The 22,827-nt window shown below is 36.3% G+C and overlaps 1 protein-coding gene across 3 annotated transcripts in view; it reads right to left on the bottom strand.

The window, feature by feature from the left end:
* FRYL (FRY like transcription coactivator) overlaps positions 1-22,827 on the bottom strand; it is a 162,660-nt gene that overhangs the window by 83,942 nt on the left and 55,891 nt on the right. For all 3 annotated transcript variants that reach the window (XM_058803962.1, XM_058803959.1, XM_058803960.1), the window contains 5 exons: positions 11,467-11,666; positions 5,100-5,153; positions 1,132-1,271; positions 632-728; positions 11-90 (listed from right to left, as the gene is read on the bottom strand). In XM_058803962.1, the coding sequence (XP_058659945.1) occupies positions 11-90; positions 632-728; positions 1,132-1,271; positions 5,100-5,153; positions 11,467-11,586 (491 nt within the window). In that variant the 5' untranslated portion in view covers positions 11,587-11,666. The remainder of the gene's footprint in view (positions 1-10; positions 91-631; positions 729-1,131; positions 1,272-5,099; positions 5,154-11,466; positions 11,667-22,827) is intronic.

Raw genomic sequence — 22,827 nt, 5'->3', positions numbered from 1 at the left:
TGAAACTTACCCTTCCTTATGTTTAAAGTGCTTAAAAGCCAAGTTTAGAACTTCATGTACTAAAGGATCTGGCACTGGATGAACAGGTATCTGAAAGGCACATATCACTTACATGTATGTAGCACCTATACATACATGCATGTATGAAGCAAATAAACAGTGCTGTGAGATGCTCTGGAGAAATCTCTCCCACCAGTGTCCAAGGACACCTTTGCTGGCATATATCAAGCTAATTCTGCAATATATAACTTTTACACAATCTGTACTGGCATTCTTAGCCAAATAAGGATAATTCTAAAGTACATTTTAACCTCATTATCCAACAATTTCAACCTGTATTTCAAGAACATTTAAGCCGGCAAAGGGTACTGAGCATAAATTAAATGTTATTTTTTACAGTTCTGCTTTTTGAAGTACATCAGCAGCTTTCCAAGACACATGAACTGAGATAATGCATGCATGTAAAGAAAAGGCAGGAGAGGCCAAAGGCTTTATGTAACTGAGAGTATAATTACAGCCTTGCATATGCTCACCATAGATATGTTCTAGTCTTTAAAATAAGAATTTAAAGGAGATTATCAAAACCAACATTACAAGCAAAATATTAATTTGCCAAAGCAAAAGATCTTACCTGTTTTAGAACCTCTATTAAAACTAAACAAAAAATGAAATCTACAGCTAAGTCCCTCCTTTCAAGTAGATAATCTCTTTCACGTTGTTGGTCATCCCTAAAATAAGAAATCAAGAACACAGCTATCAGACACAAGACTGAACACAAATATTGCAGGGACAGTTACTGCATTGTTTTTCATGTAATCACTGTTGCAGATGTACATAAAATGGATAGGTGGACCTGCCAATAATCAAAACAAAAAAAGGGGGACAAACTAGCTTAGAATTACCAGTATCCAGCTTCTTTCTGTATATCCACACCAAACCCATTAGGTCACTTCATGTATATCATCTACACAAGTTAAATACACTACCTTAAAGAAGTCTGTGTGTTTTCTACACAAATTTAGGTAAGGACAAATCCAAATACAACATACTTGTCACAGAAGTACAAAGCACACATTTTCTTATGAGAAAGCACACAAAAATCAAACAGACTTCTGCAAGGAAAATTCTTACCCCTTTGATTTTGTGCTTGACCGAGGTCTATACTCATAAGATTCATCCTCTGTTCCATTTTGGCGCCTGTACCAGTCAAACAAGGTGCGTAGTAAGGAGGGGAGACAGTGCTCTGCTACTGAGCTCATAGAGCTTATCAACTGAAAGAGGAAGAAAAATACTTTAGCCTCATAGAGCTCGGAAAATCCTGGAGTTGAATAATTCTTTCAAATTGTTTTTTAATGTTTAAAACCATATATCGCATAACTTCACAAAGTGGCAAGTTAATATTCATTTTCACCTAGGACAGTTACTGTAAATATAACATACTGAGTCTATTACTATAATAAATTTAAGTAAAGTGTTCCAAAACTCACAGGGATCACAAAATGACAAATTTATAGACGTATAACATGTATAAAATCATGAGAAAACAGCAGTGGTATTAGGACATCCCTGAATGTTGCCATATGTATATTTGAAGTATAGAAACCTTCACATCACGAATTACAAGAGCCAGCCCTTCTAAACTGAAGAAGTTTAAAACTTTAAAAAAATATTGTTCTTTGGCTATTATATAAACAAAACCAAGAGCCTTTTAGATATTCTACATTGCCTTTAATACATTTGACTGGTCTGGGTCTCAGGCTATATTTTCTTGTAGTGTAACTCCTCCATCTTCTGCTTTCTTTCAGAAAATCTGTATGAGTAGTAAACTCATTTGTGCAACAGATGTGGCAACAGGAACCATTACAGAAGGAAGACTTTAAGATGTTATTAAACTTAAATTATCTAGGCTTCCTTTAACTAAAAACTTTTTGGAAAGGAGAAAAAATGACTGAAGACAGCAAAATGCCATTATAAACTTGGTTCCAGGAGGCAGCAGGGAGCAAGCCCATTCCCTAAACAAAGGTTGGAATGGGAGAGTTACCATGCTGCTCACTGATGTCATGTATTACCTGTCTCTTGGATCTTTCAAATAAGGTTTTAATAGAAGCCATGCTCAAGCTGTAACTTATCTATTATTCACTATTCCAGATACCAGAATAATATTATGCCATTACGTGTTCTGATATAACATTAATGAAGTTATTTCTTTTTCCTCATTTGAAGCATCTTGGGTTTTTAGGTTTGTTATCGAAAGGATAGGGACAAGTTAACCACAGGAAAACCTCAAAAGGACCTCTTTTAATCTTCTGAATACATTACTTAGATTGTTAATTAGTCAGTTATTCAAGTCACAAGAATTAAATAGTGCTGTGAACTGATGGGTTTATTAGCACAAGCAGAAGAACCAAGCTGCATTTTAAACTTTACTAAACCTTTTCTTTAGGTTTTCATTCAAGTTTACACAGTTTATCAATACTAATACTATTCATAAATGTTCATAAAAGTAGTTAGGCAATTTACATTGGCTTCTAGAGAAACAAGCATGTATTACACACATTCAAAAATGTCACTGCTAAAATGCTAAACCCAGAAACTACTGGCATAATAAAGTATTTTCCTCTAGAAAAATAAAAAGTTTTACATAATAATTATTTATTTCCTGTCAAGTTTTGCATTCTTTGTATTCTAATGAAAAGGCACTGCAATCACCAGGAAGATGACATCTTTGCTAATATTTCATAGCATCTAAGCAGAACATCAGCTATTTTTCATTTAAAATAATTACTATACTGCCTGGGTACTATATTCAAAATAATTTTATAATTAAAAAATACTTTCTTATATAGAAGATCTATTTCTCATACAAGAAAACTCTTTTATTTTAGCATTACATTATGCCTAGGTTGAAAGCAGCAATCCAGACAAAGGGCTCCTGTAATACCCAGGAGGACAGGGCTGCAATAGATGTGACATATACTTCAGTTCCTCAGAATGAAACAGCAAATCCTGCTCAAGTCTCAAAGGCTGTAACATATTTCTAATTGCTTCACATATCATATCCAACAGCAGAGTGAGAGGTAAAAACAGAGAAGCAAAATTATAGTAAGATGCTAAAGCACAAATTCCAGCTTTGGCCAAAATCCCTGCCCTTAAAACATTGCTGAAGTTGTGCCTAATCATGAACAACCCTGAACCTCACATACATCTGCTTTCAGTCACTGAGAAGGTCAACACAGGCTTCTGTGTGATCATAAAATTTTGGTGTCTTAGGACAAGAGTAGGAAATTGCCGAGTATGTTTCCTACAATAAACAAAAAAAAAGAAAACCACTAGCTATTTCAGTTTCAAGCTGTACAAGCAAAAGTATTTTAAGAAACGCAATATATGCTCTATAAAAAAACTCCTGTCTGGTAGCTTCCTGATGTGCTAGGAATGGTAAAGGGAAAGCTCTGGTGCTAAAATTTTTAACAGTTCACAAGTGTATCAACATACAAATTTCCTTTTCCAAAATTTCTCCTCTTTTAGCTGAATTTATATTATTGTTCCAATTATGATATCAAATGACAAAGAGAAGATTTCTGCTGTTTGGAAATTAAAAACTATTGATTATTCAAACTTGTTTTAACAGCAGACCTCTTGGTCTGGTTATGTTTCTAACAAAAATGATTTATAATCCCCTTCAATGCTATTTTACTTTTTCATTAGAGGGACAGGCAACACTCCATGCCTTCCTCCTCCATCCCTTTTCTCATCACTTACTGAGATGAGAGAACAAGTCTTAATTAGATAGCACCTTAGTCCCAGGGCCCTCTTGTGTTCCAAGCATGCCCTCTTTATTCACAAAGTACAACACTTACAAACTCAGACCCCATTATCAGTACAGGTAAAGCCACTTTTTAGACCCAGATTCCTGGCTCCATAAAGACCTTTGGGTGAACAAGGTTGGCCCAGCAGCAGCTCTAGCTTCTCTGCTGGATGCTGTGGCTCTGACCTCTGGCTCCTTCTCATTCCCACACTTTACCAATCACTTTTTAAATCTGTAATCTTCTGATGGAGAATTGTTCTTAATAAGGGTTTTATACAGCAAGCAATGAACAGAGAGATGCAATCTTAATTCCTTTTGCCAAACAATGTGCAAAATTTCCTAACAAAGTTCATGATCCCAGCCACTCAGGTCTGCCTAAAGCAGTTATTCAGTGGCATTATAGTTCAGATCTCGACTTCAAAGTAGATTACAAATTACAAAAGAATAAAATAAGAACTCACACACATATATATATACAAACAATCAAAACTTTTTTTTTAAAAACTGTATTTTCAGGAAAACCAGTTTCTTTTTATATTATCCACTTTTAAAAGTTACATGCTTTATTTTTCATTTCTCTTCACTCAGCCTGTTTTTAGAACCTCTCTTAGACAGAACACTAAGCTTCATCTTAGTAGATGCTATTCAGGGACAGTCAAGAACAGGAACAGGCAATTACTGGGGCTTCCTGTGAACACTGCCTCTCCACTGCAAGGAAGTGGTTATGGGACACAAACATGCCTACACTATTGAAGAATTGGAAATACAGACAATAAATATGAATAAATTGAGCAGAGAGTCTTTCCAGACACAGTTCACTGAGAGTAAGTGAAATGGAATTGCCTAGCAGTCTATCTATATTTTCAGCAAAGGACAAAGTAACACTTTAGTAACACTTGAATCTACCCTATACCTTCTGCCATAGAATCAAAAAGCATTCAGTAAAAGCCATGTTACTGAAATAAAATTCACACTATTTGTTTATAAAAACAGAACCCTAGACACTCAAACAATAAGGGATACAGAAATAAACAAAGACTTTTTGTCCCCTAGTGTGCTGCAGCATCTTTCTTCCACCAGTTTTCACTGCCACCTTCAAATAATTATCTATTCTAATAGGTTATTACTATCATATTCTACAATGGAAAATAAAGTCTAACATTCAGAGTCTAAATCTTCTGACACAGATTCAGATGTGAATGTTTTAAGTTATTACAACAGTGGAACCACTACTCTGCAACAGTAAAGCCCACCTTAATCCAATAAAAGTTGCCTTCAATTATATGTCACCTACCTGATCAAACTGAAGATCTTCACCTCTCTGAAGAGATCTGGACAAGAGCTTTTCCTGTACAAAAAATAAGAAGAAACATACATTTCACAATGTCATTGACTATTATCAAAGATAGATTCCTTTTTTCCAGTTATATTACAGAACAAAGAAAAAGCTTTTAATATAAATATTTGCAAGTTTTTTTAGATACAAGTATTTCTGGAGATGTGATATATACTCCCAAAAATTAATTCAGTAGCAAAATAATAATAACATTAAAGACTGAAAACAGAAGATGGTAGAGGCCAAATGAGGACCAGCTGGTGGTGGGTGTCAAGTGTAACTTGGAGGGAAAGCCATTCCTATCTCAATTAGCAAGTTTTTTCATGTTCATATATGGCAATTATTCTAAGTTACAATAATGATTTTTAAAATGTCTTCCCAAAGGCAGAGACAAGTGTTCAACGCATTTCTAATCTGCTCTTCCCCTGAACTGCAGAACAACACAGCTAGAAGACCTACTCCAGTAAAAGGAGAATGTGAATAATCACTTGCTTTAACTTCAAGTAACTATAAGGAACAAAAACAAAGCAATATTACTAGAATTTCACTTATTACAATATTTAGTGCTACCAGTAGCATATGACACACTCCTCTGTTAAAAGCAAAATTAAATTATACTCCTGACAAAATAATTTAGTGAGGATTAAAGCATTGTGGAAATAAAACATTTATAAACTCTAATAGTACACAGTAATTCTTACTAGTCACTGTGTAGAGTACAAAATGATACACTTACAAGAAATACAAGTATACTTTGCTCAGGTACCCTGGAAAGTTAAAAAAAAAAAAAAAAAAGTGGAAGAAAAGAATAAAGAAATAAAAAGAAAAAGAAGAGGAAAGAGAAGAAAGGAAAAGAACACTGAGTCCTGTGAACTGGCTTTGAGGATCAGTGATTTACAGCAACCCAAGTGCCACAGTAACAGCTTTAAGAGCACACTGCAAAGCAGTAACATATATAAAGATCTGCTGAGCATTTCCTCTTATTTAAAAAAAATTTAAACTATCCTTCACTTGATAATATAAATGAGTTCAAAATGTTATCTTTCACAAGGAAAGAAAAAAAGTACCTAAAGAGTTAATAGCTCACATTAGACTGCAGTAAGCAAACAAGGAAGTTTTATGGAGCAGGCTAAGTCAAGTAGTTAACTTGCCTGGTCTGGCATGTAAAGGGAGGTGTGAGCAATTCTGATAGCCAGTTGTGCTCTCAACAGGTTGTAACTCAGCACAAAGTAACTGCTCAGTAGTTTAGTATGAGACAACACCCATGCTGTCAGACTGTTGACAAAAACTGAGAAAGTCAACATTGCTTGGTGATTAACACTTGCAAGGCTGCAAGAGACTGCCTGTATGTTCAACAGATAAAAATTCATTTTGTATGTCCCAAATCCAAGGTCTGAACAAGCAACTTATTTTTTCTTGTCCTAAGTGTAATCTTGAAAATACAGCACAGTTTCTGGCATTTTCTCCTTTAAGTGCAGCTGTATTTGGTGTTAAAAAGAATGCAATATCTGGCAACTATTACAGCCTCTGAAAACTTGGATTCAACACTGCCCAGGCAAAAAGCACTTGCCTACTCTGAAAGTATAATTTGAAATTATTATAAAAATGTCAATGCACAAGTCATTTTCACTTTCCATAATCCAAAGAAATCCACTTAATTATCTAGGAAAATACTACCATTTATGTTCACTTCCAGTATGCCCACATTAAAAAATATTTTAAGAAGGGGGTTTCTAGGTAAATGCATTGATTATTCTGAAAAAGCTCTGTTTTTTGATCAACTGATGTAATAGTTAATGTTCTTTCACTGTCTATTTAAAAGCAAAGGGGGAAAGGTTTTACTTTGTGGATTCTTTCAAATTCCTGTAATTTTACATGTTAAATCTGTTCAAAATACTGTTATGAGAATTAATATTTTGAAGTATACACTAAAAGCTCCAGAGAGCACTTGCAAAGCCAAATTTTCTTCTAGCTAGCAAGCCTCCCTCCTTCTTTTTTTACACAGAAACGCCTGCTATAGATGAATTCTTATCTGTATTATGCTTTCAGATAAACTGCACAGTAATTGCAAGCTTATCTATAAAGCAGAAATACAAGAAATGTTCCACTCTATACAAACATTGTATCATTGCTAAGTTAAATGAGAAAAACTATTTCCTTATAAGACGGAAAAGTGTAAGAAGATGGGAAGAGTCTTCCTGTAAGAAGATGGGAAAAGTCAGGTTCCTTAAGGCCTTAGGATACAACGTCCCAACAAACCATGTTTCCACCATAATACTACAAAACTATTATACAGGTGAAGAAACCCTGGGTTCACTACACCCATTGCATGTGTCTAAACCCAAAAATTGCTAAAGAAAAGAATGACAAATCAAAGAGAAGTGAAACATTCTGTAAGTCTTTACACAAATTTGAAATCCATGTCAATAGAGAGAAAGCTAGTTCTGAAAGTTTAGCTTGCCTCCCATGACTCATACTAATTTAGATAGTTCTGTATATCAAATGTTTAAGATTTTAAGGTCAGAAAGAATGAAGACCTTACAAGTTCATAACCAACTCTATTATGTTTCCTCAGCACTAAGAATCTTAACTCTTAAAAGGTAAATACACTGTAGAGTTAATGTAACACTCACCAAACAAACCTGACATAACCAAATAATACTCTTGAACCCAACCACAGGTTTATCAAGGCCTTTGAATTATTTGACTTTTAAAATTAGTTTCTTTTAATATCTTCTTCTACCTCTGCTTTGTCATGGCTCCAGTCATCTCACATGATTTAAAAAAAATCTATTCAACAGCATAAAGTAAATGTCTGGAAACTCTAACTGAATAATTTAAGATTTATTTTCCTGGCTTCCTGAAGTTCAGAGAGAGATGAAAATAATAGGTCTCCATTTATCTTTTACAAGTGAAATGAAAAAAAACCAAAACACTATTGCATTAAGCAGAGAGCAGTTTGCATCCACTGTGTAAAGGAGAAATGTCAACATATGGCAGGCAGCAGGGATCAGGATGTGCATGTGCTGTGCAAACAACTGCACCCATGGAAAAAGGCACCACCCATTGGTCCCTCTCCAGCATTCCCTGGCACCATCCTCTGGTGGCCAGCACGCCTCAGCAGGGTGGCTCAGAGAGCTTCTGGCAGAGCTCCAAGCTGCAGAGAAGAACCCAGACAAGGGATGCTGCCTCACCTCCTGCAGCCCCGGGGCTGGGCAGTGCATCCCTGCCCCAGGGGCAAGCACTGCACTCTGCTAAATTTTACTTCAGACAAACTTTTGAAAGCATCTAGGCAAGACTTGCAAAAGTGCACAGTGCTAGTCTGAGCCATGTTTAGTATTTCTACAGCAGAATAAAATCCTTGTGGTGGTAACAGGCATAAATACTCTTGCTAGTCGTGACTTCAGTGTGAGACACCTACAATTTAGTAGGTGGCCCCATGTTAAACTCTCTGCTTAAATTCTAACCATCCATACTTACATGCAGCTTGACAAAATGCAAAATAATTGAGTTTATCACTAATCTTTTTAACTGGTATAGTTTATGTCACATTTGGGGAATGCTGGTGTCATTCCTCAGTGTCATCCTTCTAAGCTGAAGAGTATTTTTTAAGCTACAAGACTACTCTTCTTTTCCTTTAAAACTATATACTGCTCCAAAAGATTTAGCACAGCTGGTTAAAAAAAAAAAAGTGGTTTTATTTCATTTATTCACTAAAAGGATGATCTTCCTTCCTGTCATTACACTTGCTGCTTTCATTTAATAACTTATTTTAAGCATTTGCTGATAAGCTCTGTCTGCAACTTTGAAAAAGCTGAGGTATTACAATTTGCAAGCAGAGAACTCTTAATTAAATTAGTAAGAAGAAATAAGGTAAAAGTCACAGCCGGAGAAACCATTCAGGTAATTTTTGAAATCACAAGTCAGTTACCTTTAAATGTAATCCATACATTTAGCAAAAATGGTACTACCTCTCACCCACAGATGATCTGCAGCGAGTGACCTTTTTTTAAATTTATATTTTAATTCATTTTTGCTCCCCTACTGTCATGTTCAAGTTTTAAAAAATAGCTGTCTATTATGTCTAGCTCCTAATTTTTATTAGTCTGGCTTTAAATTCTCTCCAACAGCTTCACCCAACAGCCTAGCTTCATTAAAAATTTATGTAACTCTATATATATTCTTCATAATTTGTTTGCAGCCAAGTCATTCCACAAAATCAAATCACACTAAAATAATAAAGGGCTTTCCACTCTTCCATTAAAGCCTTTTATCCAATCACAATCAGTGCTTTTCTGGTGCTCTTCCAGCCCTTTTAGCTTTCTTTTTAAATTTCATACACTAGAACTGAATGTTCAGTACTTACAAAAATTCTACATACAGGAATAAAGCTGCTTCAATACCTCAGTATTTCCTTTCAGTTGGACACTTAAGAATTCCCTCCTATCTCTTTATGTTATCCAGGCTCAGGTTCTTTCACTTCCACAGCCTTTGGCACCTCTCTTAATTTGCTTGTTTTCTATACAGTCCTTCTCACCCATCAATATAAAATAAGGAAAGCTGGCTATACATGTAAATTACATTTGTTTCCATTAAAATTCATTTTGTTTAAAGGAATTCAGCTTAGCAAATGAACCCAGACAAAACTGTTTAAAACCTTTATAGATGACCACTTAAGTAGTATTTGTAATTTCTTACTTTATTCTAAAGAATTTTATACACACTTGTATACACACAAAATACCAACTGCAGGTTCTTATCAGTAAAAAATCTTGACAAGGTAGACTTCATGCAATCACCATAAAACCTCACCAGGCAACAGAGCTGGGAATCACTCTTCTGTGAAAGGTGAATTATTTAATTAGTTTCATGGGGTTTCTAATTTTTAATCTAGTGAGATGTTTCAATTTTGTATGATTAACAGATTTAAAAACATTTGTTAAATTAACAGTCAACAGCATGGCAAGGAGACACAACCTGGGACTGATGACAGAAGATTTGTTTTATCTGGTCTAAGGACAATTTTGCAGCAAAAGTGAACTCCAGGGCTACTATATTTGCCTTGCTCTCATTATTCTGGTTATATTTGACTCCAAACTAGCTGTGTCTGCAGGACACACTCTTCAGCTCATCTCAGCTCCAGGCAGTCTGTGCCTCTGGCCAAGCACTACCCTCCCTGTCTGTTCAGCTGATGGATGGAAGTGGGGCTGGAGGAGCAGCGCTTGGCACATGGATGGACAGTGGAGCTACCAGCCTTTCCTCCCACAGCACCACTGCCACTACAGCTCTCCTCTCATTTTCAGCCAGGTGGAGGCTTGTGTGCTCCTTTTGCTACAAAGTTTTTGTGCTTTCTTCCAAACTCCTTCTGAACACATTACTTTTTTGGATGTAAAAAACAAATAAGCAAGTTATATTTAAGTTGTAAACCTGCTTGGTGAACACTGAACATATATATAAAGAACAGGTATAAAGAAAAGTTTCATTTTCCTCAGCCTTTTATACACTAATGGTTGTAGCTGAAGATGATTCCATAATCCACAAAACAGTTTCAGCCCTGCTTTTGTGCTCTTTTGGACTGCTTCCTAAGAAAACTTTTTCCTGAAGTTTCAAAACTGGGGCTCAAATGCTCACATAGGCACTTTCTGCACATGAGCACTTTGGCAAGCAGCAGCTGCCAACAGAAGCCTTCTGTGACCTGGCCTTCTGCTAGCCATAGCATCTCACCTGCCCAGTGAATTTCCAGGCTTAAAAAAATAAAAGTTGGTTTTGTTTCTTGTTGTTTTGGGGTCTTTTGTTTGTTTTTTTCCAGAAATTTCCAAATTAAAAGAAAACCATTTATTTCAAGACCATGAAGTCTAGATCAACAATGGAATTTTACCTTTTTGCTCAATCTGCAATATATGCAGACTACGATATTATTCCAGGTGTTATTATCATTACTTCAGAAAACAAACCAAATGTATCTTCCTTTGAAAGTATATTGCCCAAGTATTATTTAAAACACTGACAGGAAACACACTCCACAGTATTAATGAAAGAACATTTTTTGTTCTTCCTATTTCCTTTTGCAACTTCACAGACCTTAGGGATACAGTAAAGACGTCTTGTTTCCAGTAACTACTAGGTAACAGTTTTGACACAAGTCAATAAAACAAATCAGGGAGCAACCCTGTTTGCAGAAGCTTATTTATTCCTGAAGTAATCTCTCTGAAAAGTCAACAATACCTGTGAGTGCTTTTTTCACTAACCACACATATGATAAATCCTATTCCAGAAAAAAACAAGACCGTTTTGAGAGGTACTATGAAAAAAAAAAAGGACTCACCAAAGGTTCAGCCATTACAAGTTCAATTTTCTTTTCAGCTTGAACAGCAAATTCAGCAAAGAGGCTTTTGATGACATACTCGCCCGGTTTCACATCTGGGTCAATAGTAATGTTAGACATGATGATGCCTCTCTTTTCCCAGGTGGAAACAACACTTGGAGAAACTCTACGTTTATTTACTCTGCTGGGTGGTGCGGAGGCTAAAGGTAAAAAACGAGAAAAACACAGAGCTATAAAGCAGAGCTTCTAAACATGGTGCCACAGTGTTTTCCCATTCATCACACACATATTTTCACACAGTAAATTCTCTAAAACAGAAGGAAACAATTGTAACATAGAACAAGAATTTGTTTTAGTGAGGTCGGAGTTTCTACGCTTAATTTGCACAAGGGTTTACAATGCAGGTCACTTGTGTTGTCAATAAAATGCTCTACATGATTAACACATAGTAGCCTCAGTTCAAGTATGACTAAAACTCAGAAGGTTGAATGGAAAGGGTTATCCCCTATATTATGAGAAGCATTGCTTGATTCCATTTTATGGATCACCCATTAATTTCATGTTTCTATTTGGTGTCCAAATACCTTCAAGAGAAATTCTTCTTTGGCACTTTTTGTCAATAAGTTGATTTTCCTAACAGGAAAGCAAACCCTTTTTAGACATGTCATGCTAACTGATCTTCTAGTCCTATGTTAAAAACTGTTCCTTGTAAGAAAAACTTATTAATCAATAAAAAAAATTGCATGTATCAGTCTCATTTTTTAAGAATTATTTTGCTTTTATACTGACATTGTCATATACAAACTTTATATATAGTTATCCACCTTTAATTTTTTTTTTCTCCTCAGGCATTCCAAAACATCCACTTATTGTAAAAGCTGCTAGCAATGTGAACTGCAGGACTGAAAATCATGTTTCAGAGCTCACACACAGAGTTTAATACACAAAACAATCAGGGTAGATAATTACAATTCTTGTCTTGCACACTAAATATCAAAATAACTGCTGAAACCTCTTAATGATGAACCAGACATACATAGGAAGGTCTGATATTTCCCTAGTGTATTCCATGACTGCAGATGTTATTTTTCAATTGCTATTAGGAATTGATATTAACAATTCCTATCTACTTATATTAAGATTTTATTTTCCTAAGACAGTCATGCAGGGAGCCTAGTTCCCATCTGTTTCATTCTGCCACATTTCGTGATGTGTTTAGGTAAGTGTTTTTAAGGCTTTTTGCACATAAAGTGTGAAGTGACACATTTGGTTTATTTTGCTGAACCTGAAAACTTTTTTACATTATCTCAGTTTTTACATGTACAAACCTTGTAAGCTAAATGTTATCCACAACTTTTTCTCAAATGTTTTTTTCAACTCATTTATGAAAAAACATGAGACCAAACATGGAGACCAAACATTGGTACATCACATCTTTTCAAGAGAAGTCTTGGCCATTTATTATATCTTCCATCAGTTCAGAAAGTTACATTTTACATAATATAAACAGACTCCTGCAACTTCCATTGAAATTTATCATTTATCAAATGCATTAGTGAAGTGATAAATTCTACAGGAGTGAAAACTGAATGCCCCCAACTACCTCAGCTTCTAATCCAGAAGGAAGAGTACCTTGCATAAAATTGTGAGTACTACACATTACTTGTTTTTAATCCCTATGCTATTGTACAAACTTGCTGCTTGGCTGGAATAATGCATCTTTTTTCCTGTTGCATAAAACAGGAAATAAACATAAACTGCAGAATCCTTTCTTTGAGGCTGCAAAGACTTGCACAAGGTCACAAAACTGAGTGCCTGGGAACCAGGGGCAACACCAGAACAGCAGGCACACACTGCATCTGTCATAAAAAATTTCCAAACCTCCTCTAACACTTCAATCCAGCACTTTGATCTCAGTAACAGAGGGCCTAAAAGACAGAGAAGAGCATGTCCCACACAGCCAGGGACAATGGGACATCACAGACACTGCCATGATCTAGATCCCTATGGTAGAAGCTCACTACATATAAGTACATAAAAACATTAAGAAACAAAACAAAGTGCAGGCTGCAAAAGGAAGATTACAACCCAAAACTCTTTCTCATCCCACATCTGATGATCGGCTCATCCTTCAGTACAAAAACATAAACATTACAGGAACTTTAAAAAAAAATGCATGTCTTTACAATGCCTATGTTCTCCAGCATCCATACTCTTGCCATCCTGAAACGTCAATGTTTCCAAAGGCAGCCCAGAAAATGAGAGAGATGAAAATGTGTCAAGAACAAGAGTACAGAGGTTTGAGAAGAGGGGAAAGAAGGAATAAAGACATCCTTCATGGCCATAGCAGGTAACAAACAGAAATACCAAGCATGGGATAGGCAAAACAGAAGAATGCTGTAACATGCAATTTTGAACAACTTTCATTTCCATCAGATACACAAAATAGAAATTAGAGTAGCTAAGGACCCACAACAGATACCAGGTATTTCTAATATATGCAGTTGCTTTTATCCTAAATATCAGAGTTTCTAAGAGAGATAAAGCTTTGTTCTAATTACAGACAAGTTGGACTGTCTCATTTTAAAAGACATATTAACACTAACAGGCTGCAAAGAAATGAGAGCGTTTAAATGTCCTTTTGAATATCATTACTTGTATTTTGTCAGAAGAAATTTAGCAAAGCAGCAGCTTCAGCTCATTCCAGACTTACCTACTGGATATGCTACAGCTGTTGCATGATCTGCACTGAAGTGAACATGCCAGAGCTCTGGTCCAGTTCCCACTCCTGAAGAGTGAGGAGCTGGTACTGAACCAGCTCTTTTTGCTCTCTGGGGAAACTAAGACCACTGTGCTCCTTAACCCCACACAGTATTTAGATGTAGACAATTAGGCAGACAACTCTTAATAGTGTGATTACATAATACATTTCTGTCTTCAGATTTTAAAGGATCACATTCAAACAGCCCCTGTCACTTAACAATCAGGAAACATTGGGAGCTGATCATCTTTTAAATGCTATCTTTACTTTCTGTTAGCAATTCAATCCTCAGTAAAAGGGATCACCTTAGTGTGTGAACTTTCAAAGCTATAAGACAGCTTTCCTCACTAAAGATGAAACTCCAAGGCTCTCTACACTGATCTAAACACAGGTAAATTCCCTCCTCAGGCTCAAAAAAAAGCATAGGAAATGGATAAACTGGGCAAAAATCTTATGGTGGCAAGAAAAAAAAGAACTGGACTATAATCAAACTGGGTCTTGTGAGTGCTGCAGACATTTCAGTACAAGGCAGAGGTCATGGTCATGTAGCCAAGGAAATGTGGTGGGAGGATAGCTTTACAGCCCCCAGAATGAGCAAGGACCCCACTCCCTGGCTATAGTTTCACAGAGCCCCCCTTGGACAGCACACAGAGAGTGCACACACGGTGCTGCTGTGACTGCAGCACTGCCAGGGATGCAATCAATCCCTTCCAGCCAGCACCGAGTCAGGGCAGGAACAGGGCTTGCCTTGCTTTCTTGCTCTTTCAGCAGCAAAGCAGAGTCACAGCTATCCCTACAGCCATTCATGTTACTCATCTCTGTGTTCACATGCACAAACTCTCCAGGTGGCAATGAACTTACCCCCCTGATTTTTTTTCCATGAAAAACAGGGAAAACTGTCATACTGAAGCAGTTATAAACCGTCATGAGAGTATTACAAATATCTTAGTTTTGCTAAAATGTAAGAGTATGTAAAAGGAAGAGAAAATTATTAGGATTTATTTTAATCCATGAACTTGCTGAGGACTCTAATTCACAACACCACTAGTGGTTGACATTAGCATCAAGATTCTTGTCTTGCATATGACAATGTTCATGGTTTCATCTGCTTTGTAAAACCAGTAATTTAGTTAAATACACACACAAAAACATGTACAAGGGAAAATGGAGAGGGAGCTCGACTATTTAATAAGTAAATATACAAGAGTGTCTTAAAGAAAAGTCGAAATCTATTCTTAGATTTCTTAGCTAGGTCAAACAACATTATTATCTGGTATAATTACATTCAGTGGGATGCATTTACTCATGAATTTGCAATTAATAAAATTGTAAAAAGGATCTATATGAATTTAAATATGCTTAATGGGAAAAAAAAGTCATTGCAGGACAGAATTAAATAATTTTTTTCTGCTATTTTTTGCCATCAAAGCAAAGCCATTCTTTACTCTTAGGTGCCAGAGAAAATGTAAGTCTCAAACATCGTTTGGAAGTTTCAAAACATGAAGCATTCTACAGAACTTCATATGAGATGTGGAACCAGAAACCATACAGCTTGCAACAGCTCAAAACTAAAAAACTACTTTCACAAACCACTTGAAAACAGTCAACATTATTCACTTGAAACAATATCCTGTTTGTTTGCTCTGATGTGAGCTACTGCTACGTGGGAAATCTGGGAGCAATGCAGTAAGGAAATCTTTGTTAAACAGTATTGTTTGGTTGCTAGGGCCACACCGAATTGTTTGGATAGTTGCAAGGAACAGTAAAACAATACAAAGGGTAATTAGACAGACAACACACTCCTAGGTCAAAAGGCAACACGCCCTGATGTATGCTAAGTGAAAAACAAAGTTGTTTCATGTTAAACACAAGTGTCTAGAACTAGGAAAGGTTATTTAATACCCAATTTGACAGTAAAGAATGCTACTATTTTATCATCCTGTTTCTCTCTGCATAGCCCAAATGCATCAAGTATTTGAGGATATAAAGTAGCATCCTATTTACCAATGAGACTATTCAGGGTTCAAACATACAAAGCAGGTACTGAAAGGTAATGAATGCTTGCCAGTGACAGCTGATGAGTCCATTTTACTTCATGGCTAATAAAAAATGATGAGTTTTAGCTGTCAGACTTTTTTGGCTAAGTGTACTATACACTTAGCCAAGTGTTGGCACTTTATACACCCAAGTTTTTCATAGTTATTGCTTTAACTGAAATTTGGATTCAGTTGCTGCTGTGCCTCTGGAAGTTGGAAATGGCTGGACTGAAGCAAAACTTCCATCAGGTATCTCTCCTCTTTCCACATACCTGAAAACACATCTGGAATTACTTTTATAGCATTTTAAAATAAGGTACTCAACTATAAAATAAACATGCTCAGCACAATCTTGAGGAGTCTCTGCAGTTTTCATCAAGCAGATTATATTCTTGGTTGCTATTTTTATAATTAATTGCAAAAGTAGTACATAATTTTACATAGCTCACATTTAGCAATTAAGCTTTTTACTGTTATTTTTGAAGCACATGTGCTTTCAGAAGTACTTTATATTTCCTGTGACACTTGTTGCAGAATAGAGTTTGCATGTCCAACTGACAATACAAAAATCTCCAAAGACTAAAAATATTACGTGTGCTTACTTAAAGGAATTTTAATTAAACTCCTTGCCTTCTACTCTGATAACATCTAGAACATTTTATCCTGCCTCCAGAAATGATATTAATATACATGGAAACTTGTCTGTAGTGATTGTTACAATGTTTCATAACAAACAATCTTTAGTTATTTTACCAAAAGAATACTTTTTTTCCTAAAAAGGATGTCAATGCTCAAAAGAGATGGCAATCTACCCAGAATCATGCCAACAAATTATGAATAGAGCCCAAATGTTAAACCTAGGTTTCTCATGTCCCTGATATGAACCCTGTTTTTCAGAGCAACTTCCTCACTAAATTTATCATTACTTTACAATTCTGAAAGCCATGTTGATCATCAGGTTTTTACTATTTCCTAAGTCTGCTTGCTCCTACCAGTGGAAAAGAAACTCTTATGACTTGAATGAACAGTGAACAGCTTTATGAATACAATGGAAGTCAACAAACACTGCCCTAGTACCAGGTGCACATTCCAGATCTCAGCCTCCAACCTATAAGCAAATACAAAGAAAGAGCCATTCTTCACTGAAATCCCTTGGATTTGCTTCCACAGTAGCGAAGGGAGGCTGTGGTTTACCTGGGTTGCTGAAGCACGTGGTGGCAGAGCAGACAACCAGGTCTACTTCACTGCTTTTTGCTCCAACTATGCAGCACTACTGATAGTGCATGAAGCCTGTCTGACAGCTGGATTTATCCCTGCCTCATCTGCTCCAGCTGTACTGAATGCCTGCTGATGCCATGCACACCCAGTACTGTGCACACGTGGCTGGCTCCTTGGCTCAGCAGTGTCACACAAGTGCTGGATTCAGCAGTCCTGCAGAATTAGTGGACACTTCTGCATTATACTGCATTTATCCAGATTGTCTTATTTATTTCACTAACACTTATTTACAAGCAAGGTGGTACTAATCTTAAACTGTGCTACTAGGTACAATAAAAGAGGAAAAAAAATGCAAACTCATAAAATATATACTCATTTTCAGCACATCTCTTTTTATACAAATGCTATTCTGATTTTCTTGGTTATGTAAATTATTCTCAATAATATGTTTGGACTGATCAAGAAACTGAGTTTCTGCCAGATGCCCTTTTTTGAGACATTCCTACATGGCCCTTAAAAAACCCCATACCTAATACAAATATTAATCTTGATATTGGCATGGAACACTCAATGCCAAGGGAGAGGCAAAACAGCCTCCAGACACCAGAGCAATGTCACTTTACAAGATAACCTAAATAATGTGAACAAAATTCACAGTCTTTGACCGTGAAATTAAGCATCTATTATGGGCAACTGACCACATGTTTTCATAGAGTCTGGTACCTAGACATTCCTTTGCTGTATATAATACCTATGAACTGATTGGTAACACCACAAATACAAACACAGCAGTAGAAACTGAAATCAATTTGAATACATTAGAATATACATGATCAAGAAAACAAACCAGCACTTTTTCCCCTATTTCTCATACCTTAGTCTGGATACATAGTTCTTGAAGCACAAACTTCCTATTACTTTCAATACAGACTATACAAGTAATTCATCCAGCAACACCAGCTATGGATTCTCTCTTCTGTGTTGGCAGTATACAGTGAATTTTCTTTGGAAGATGTTTAACAAAAATTTTGGCTTCATACAAGTGTCCAACTGCACAACAGGCAAAGAAGAACTATTCTCTCATTAACAGGTCACATGGACTAAGCCCAGAGTGCAAATTCTTACCTCACCTCTCTCAATCCTTTACTGGTTTTAAATGACTTATGGAAATAATCAAGTAACCAGCAATTGTAGCTGGTACTTGTGTCATGCATTTATGATATCTCACACGATGACAAGATGAATGGATTATCTACCTGTGAAATAGAAGCAGGCTTACAAGTGGCTTTGTTCAGTGGTAAAGTTCATGAAAAGTTTGTAAAGCCAAGTCCAACTTTTCAGTGAGAGGAAGTTTTATGTGTATTGATAACTTCCCCTCCACGTCTAAATCGGAACTCACATTTTACTTCTGCAGCAGAAACACTTCCCTATTAAAAACTTTTTTAAGGAGTCTCAGATATGTTTAACTTCAGCCCAACTCTGGGACAAAGAACATAAATGAATGCTGCATCAATAAACAGAAGATAAATTAATTTCAACAAGTAGTTGATTAACCATACAACTGTAACATGAAGGATAGCCTGAGAGAGAATACACAAGGTATTTTTGAGTTTATTGTGGGAACTGGTGCTATGACATCTGAGCTTTCATTTGGACTAAAAACATCCCCACAGAACAAAATCTTCACAGAAATCTTTGAAGTTTTATTCTAAAGATTATTTTTTTTTTACCTCCAGCAAATATGAACATTCTTTCTTTAAGGAAAGTTGACTCAACTGGGAGAGCAGCTGTAAATTTGTCTAGTTACCGGTACTCACATGAAACTTGTTTTCTGCTCTCAAAGACTCTGCAAACACAGGCAAGAATGGTAATAGAAGCATTGCTTCTTGCCAACACAAAGACACAGAAGAAATTCTAAGGCATAGAACCTTGTCTGGCAATATCTGGGTTTTAGGTATCTGGGCCAGATTGCAATCCCTTCGAAGTCTTGCTGCTACAGATGATCCTTAGATTTCGAGCTTTGCCTTACAACTAAGTAATTCAGTCCTTCCAGAGATTCAGTAGCCGCCTTCTCCACTGCTGTTAATACCTCTGTCACTTTCATTCTTAAAATGTGATTTTTAGATTTTCATTTGGCATAAATTTCTAGAAATGCAACCAAACAGTCTCCCACAAGAGAAGAAGCAAAAGGGAAGTAATATTCCATCAAACTTGAAAGTGACATTTTTAATTATTAGAAAAAACACAACTGTAACAAACCACAAATATTTGAGTTTAGAAGAAAATTTCTCCAGCATCTTTTCCACACATATAACCATTGTCTGGGATATATGAAGTAAATTCCCCATGTGTCAAACATAAAATAAATCCTTGAAAGGTCTTTTTCCTTTCTAAACTCCCTAACACCATAATCCTCTGGAGACTTTTTGCTATATTCTCTGCCACGTTGTTCTTTTACCCCTTTTTTGTACTAATATTCAGATGTTCTTTGAAGAAGCATTATGAAGAGAACAAGACATTCTTCTTGTCCAGCTGCTTCAACAGCTGAACAAACTCTAACCTTCAAATACTCCAATTTATGTATGGGGCTTCATCTCTTATAGTCGCTTCCCTACTTTTAAAAGTCAAAAATAAAATAGGTATATGATTTCTTTCCTGAAACTCTAGAACAGACAAAAAGACAAAATGGATTTGAGATAAAATCAGGGAAATTATTTTTAAATACTTATTTTTTGTAAACTCAGACACATGAGAAGAGAGAAACAGAACTTTGAATTTCTCCAAGTAAATCCTACTGGCTTTGCAATTATGGCATGTGGCAGTCATCCACCCCTTTATACATAGGTGAGAAGTGGCAGCTCCACTGAACATTCTTTCTAACCCTCTATCCTCACAGTGTACGAGGAGCACCTGCTTCTCACAGAACTGTGGCTGAACAGGACAAACAACAGCCACATACACAATGCACAATCACCCAAATCAGATGGATGAGTATTTTTTATTCACTGGAGTAGAACGCACAAAAACTTTCACTAAGAAATTTAACGGTTGAAGAAGAGATCAGATCTGCCATTCAGGATAGTGTGAGGATACCCAGGGCAGTAGTTAGACTGTTAGTTGTTACTGGGCTCCCTCTGTCCCCTGAGAATGTTGGATTTGACAGCATCAAAGGCTGCTAGAAGCTCCAAAGATAATGCTGAGGATCATCTGATCTCTAGTGCTGTGTAATTCAGAATATAGTGTCAGACAGCAGGACAGACTGTGCCATCTATAGCAGAAGCAACTACCACAGCAAACAAGAAATTTAAAATTAAAAACTATTTTTTTAAATAACTAAGATGAATGTTAGATTAATTTACATACATTTTAAAAAACCCTCAACAACACAACAGCTAGGAATAGATGGGAAATACTGGCTGAAATTTCTAGACATATGCAATAAGTAGAACTCATTTTACAGAGCCTTGTATGGTAGACCATGCATGTAGATTATTATCAGACAGGAAAAAAGAAAAATTAAAAAATAATTTTGATAGCACAAGATGCCAAAAGAGCAAACCATACACAGTGGAAAACAATGTGATAGAACACAAAAACTAGAGGGGGAAGAGGAAATCAGTTTGAACTCAATTGTCTCAAGTCCTGCCCAGTCATTCTTGATTACGGCATGCCATCAGGATATCCTGGCCATTAAAGTGTCAGATCATTAAAAATATAGTTTATGTAATTCCTTTTCTAGAACAACAGCCAGAATAGAAAACCTCTTCAAAGTACTTTAATTAAAAATAATATTTTTGAATTTCACAGCAATCTTTATTTAGAAAGAAGTGAGACTTAATTAATAGCATACTTCCAAACTACTAATTTATTTAACATACTTTGTTTCACTGTCAGAAAGCTGCTCTCATGCAAGATCAGCTTCAAAGAATGTAAAGGATAAGTCTCATCTGTCCATAATCTAAACATAATCCATCACATTTGGAAGCAGAATAATGGCAGGAATGCAAAGATTCAGGGCTGTAAGTTAAATTCCCAGTAGTAGTTTTCAGAAATACTCTTAGTGTCCTGACATTTAATACAACTGCCTTCAATGCAATTTTAAGGTGCACAAATAATAAAGCAAGCTAGACTTTAATACAGTAATTTCTGCTCGAAAACAGTTCTGTAATCAAGTTGCAAACTTCTCAGAGAAACAATACCACCCCAGGCACACATCTGGTACCTTCAGTCTCCTTTCCCAGTAGACCTTGTGAAGACCAAACACGCCCTGAACTGTGAGACTACTTTGCACAGCACAAGTGAAGAACGTATGTATCCACCCTGCTATCTCAGCTTCCTTCAAAACACTGAACTTTAACAAATGAACATATAGAACTATCAACACTCACTCATTTACAAATTCTGTGTTCCCTCAAAAGAATAACCACATAAGTATAAAAAAATCCCTAAACTTGTTTCTTTACTTCCTATCCTCATTAGCATTAGGCTTCTACAGCATTGCAAGTCATACTTTCATTAACGATGCAAACACAGAAGCAATTTATTCCAGTATGATTAACTTGCCAAAAAAAAAAGCTTACAGTATTAATTTTAAAGGGCAGTATCTGATGCTTATTTTTTATTTAACTTTATTTCTGCAACTTGGACAAAGATATCAACTTCCCACTGAATATGGAGAGCAAAGATAGAATTGCTTAATATTGGCTTGTTCTGTTAGTTCTTCTGATCCATCTGGAAAATGTAAACCGAGTCCCCACTAAGTCTGAGCCAGTACTATTCCCTGCTTTTCATGGGGGCTTATAAGTTCAGGGTCACCAGCATACCAGTCAGTTACCATGCTTTTAGATGGTTTGTGCATTCATGCAATGGCTGAGAGGCCATAACTCATCAGTATTATTTCTCCTTCAGTTCAGTCTCCTGGAGTTTTTTATTATTTAGAAGAAATTTCCAAGGGGGATGCAGACTCCTACAGAGCAAATTTAAGCTTGCTGAGGGCAGTTTGGTTCCTCATTATTCCCTCTCCCTCCCATTCGAGAGCCAGATACTGATGGTCAACTTTTCAAGCAACAGGGAAGGGCACACTGGTAAATCTGCAAGCACTCATGACCTTTCTGACTGGCACAGAAACTGGGCCCTGCACAGCCCGTGGGGTGAGGGAAGTGGGGCAGAGAACAGAACTTACTGCTTTCTCTTACTGCTAGGAGAGAAACTCATTTTTGCCATCAAATTGAAGGCTGCACCAGGCACTAATGCTCTGAATCCTGTGTTAAGCTGAGCTAGCAAAGGCAATAAAATTAAATCAATGCTTGGCTAAATTATGTTAAACTAAAAAGCAGAAGAGAAGCA

This window comes from Ammospiza caudacuta, chromosome 4 (assembly GCF_027887145.1).
Source record: "Ammospiza caudacuta isolate bAmmCau1 chromosome 4, bAmmCau1.pri, whole genome shotgun sequence".
In the NCBI taxonomy this organism is placed as follows: Eukaryota; Metazoa; Chordata; class Aves; order Passeriformes; family Passerellidae; genus Ammospiza; species Ammospiza caudacuta.
Note: the sequence above shows the minus strand (reverse complement) of the source record. Positions and strands in the feature narration are given on the sequence as shown.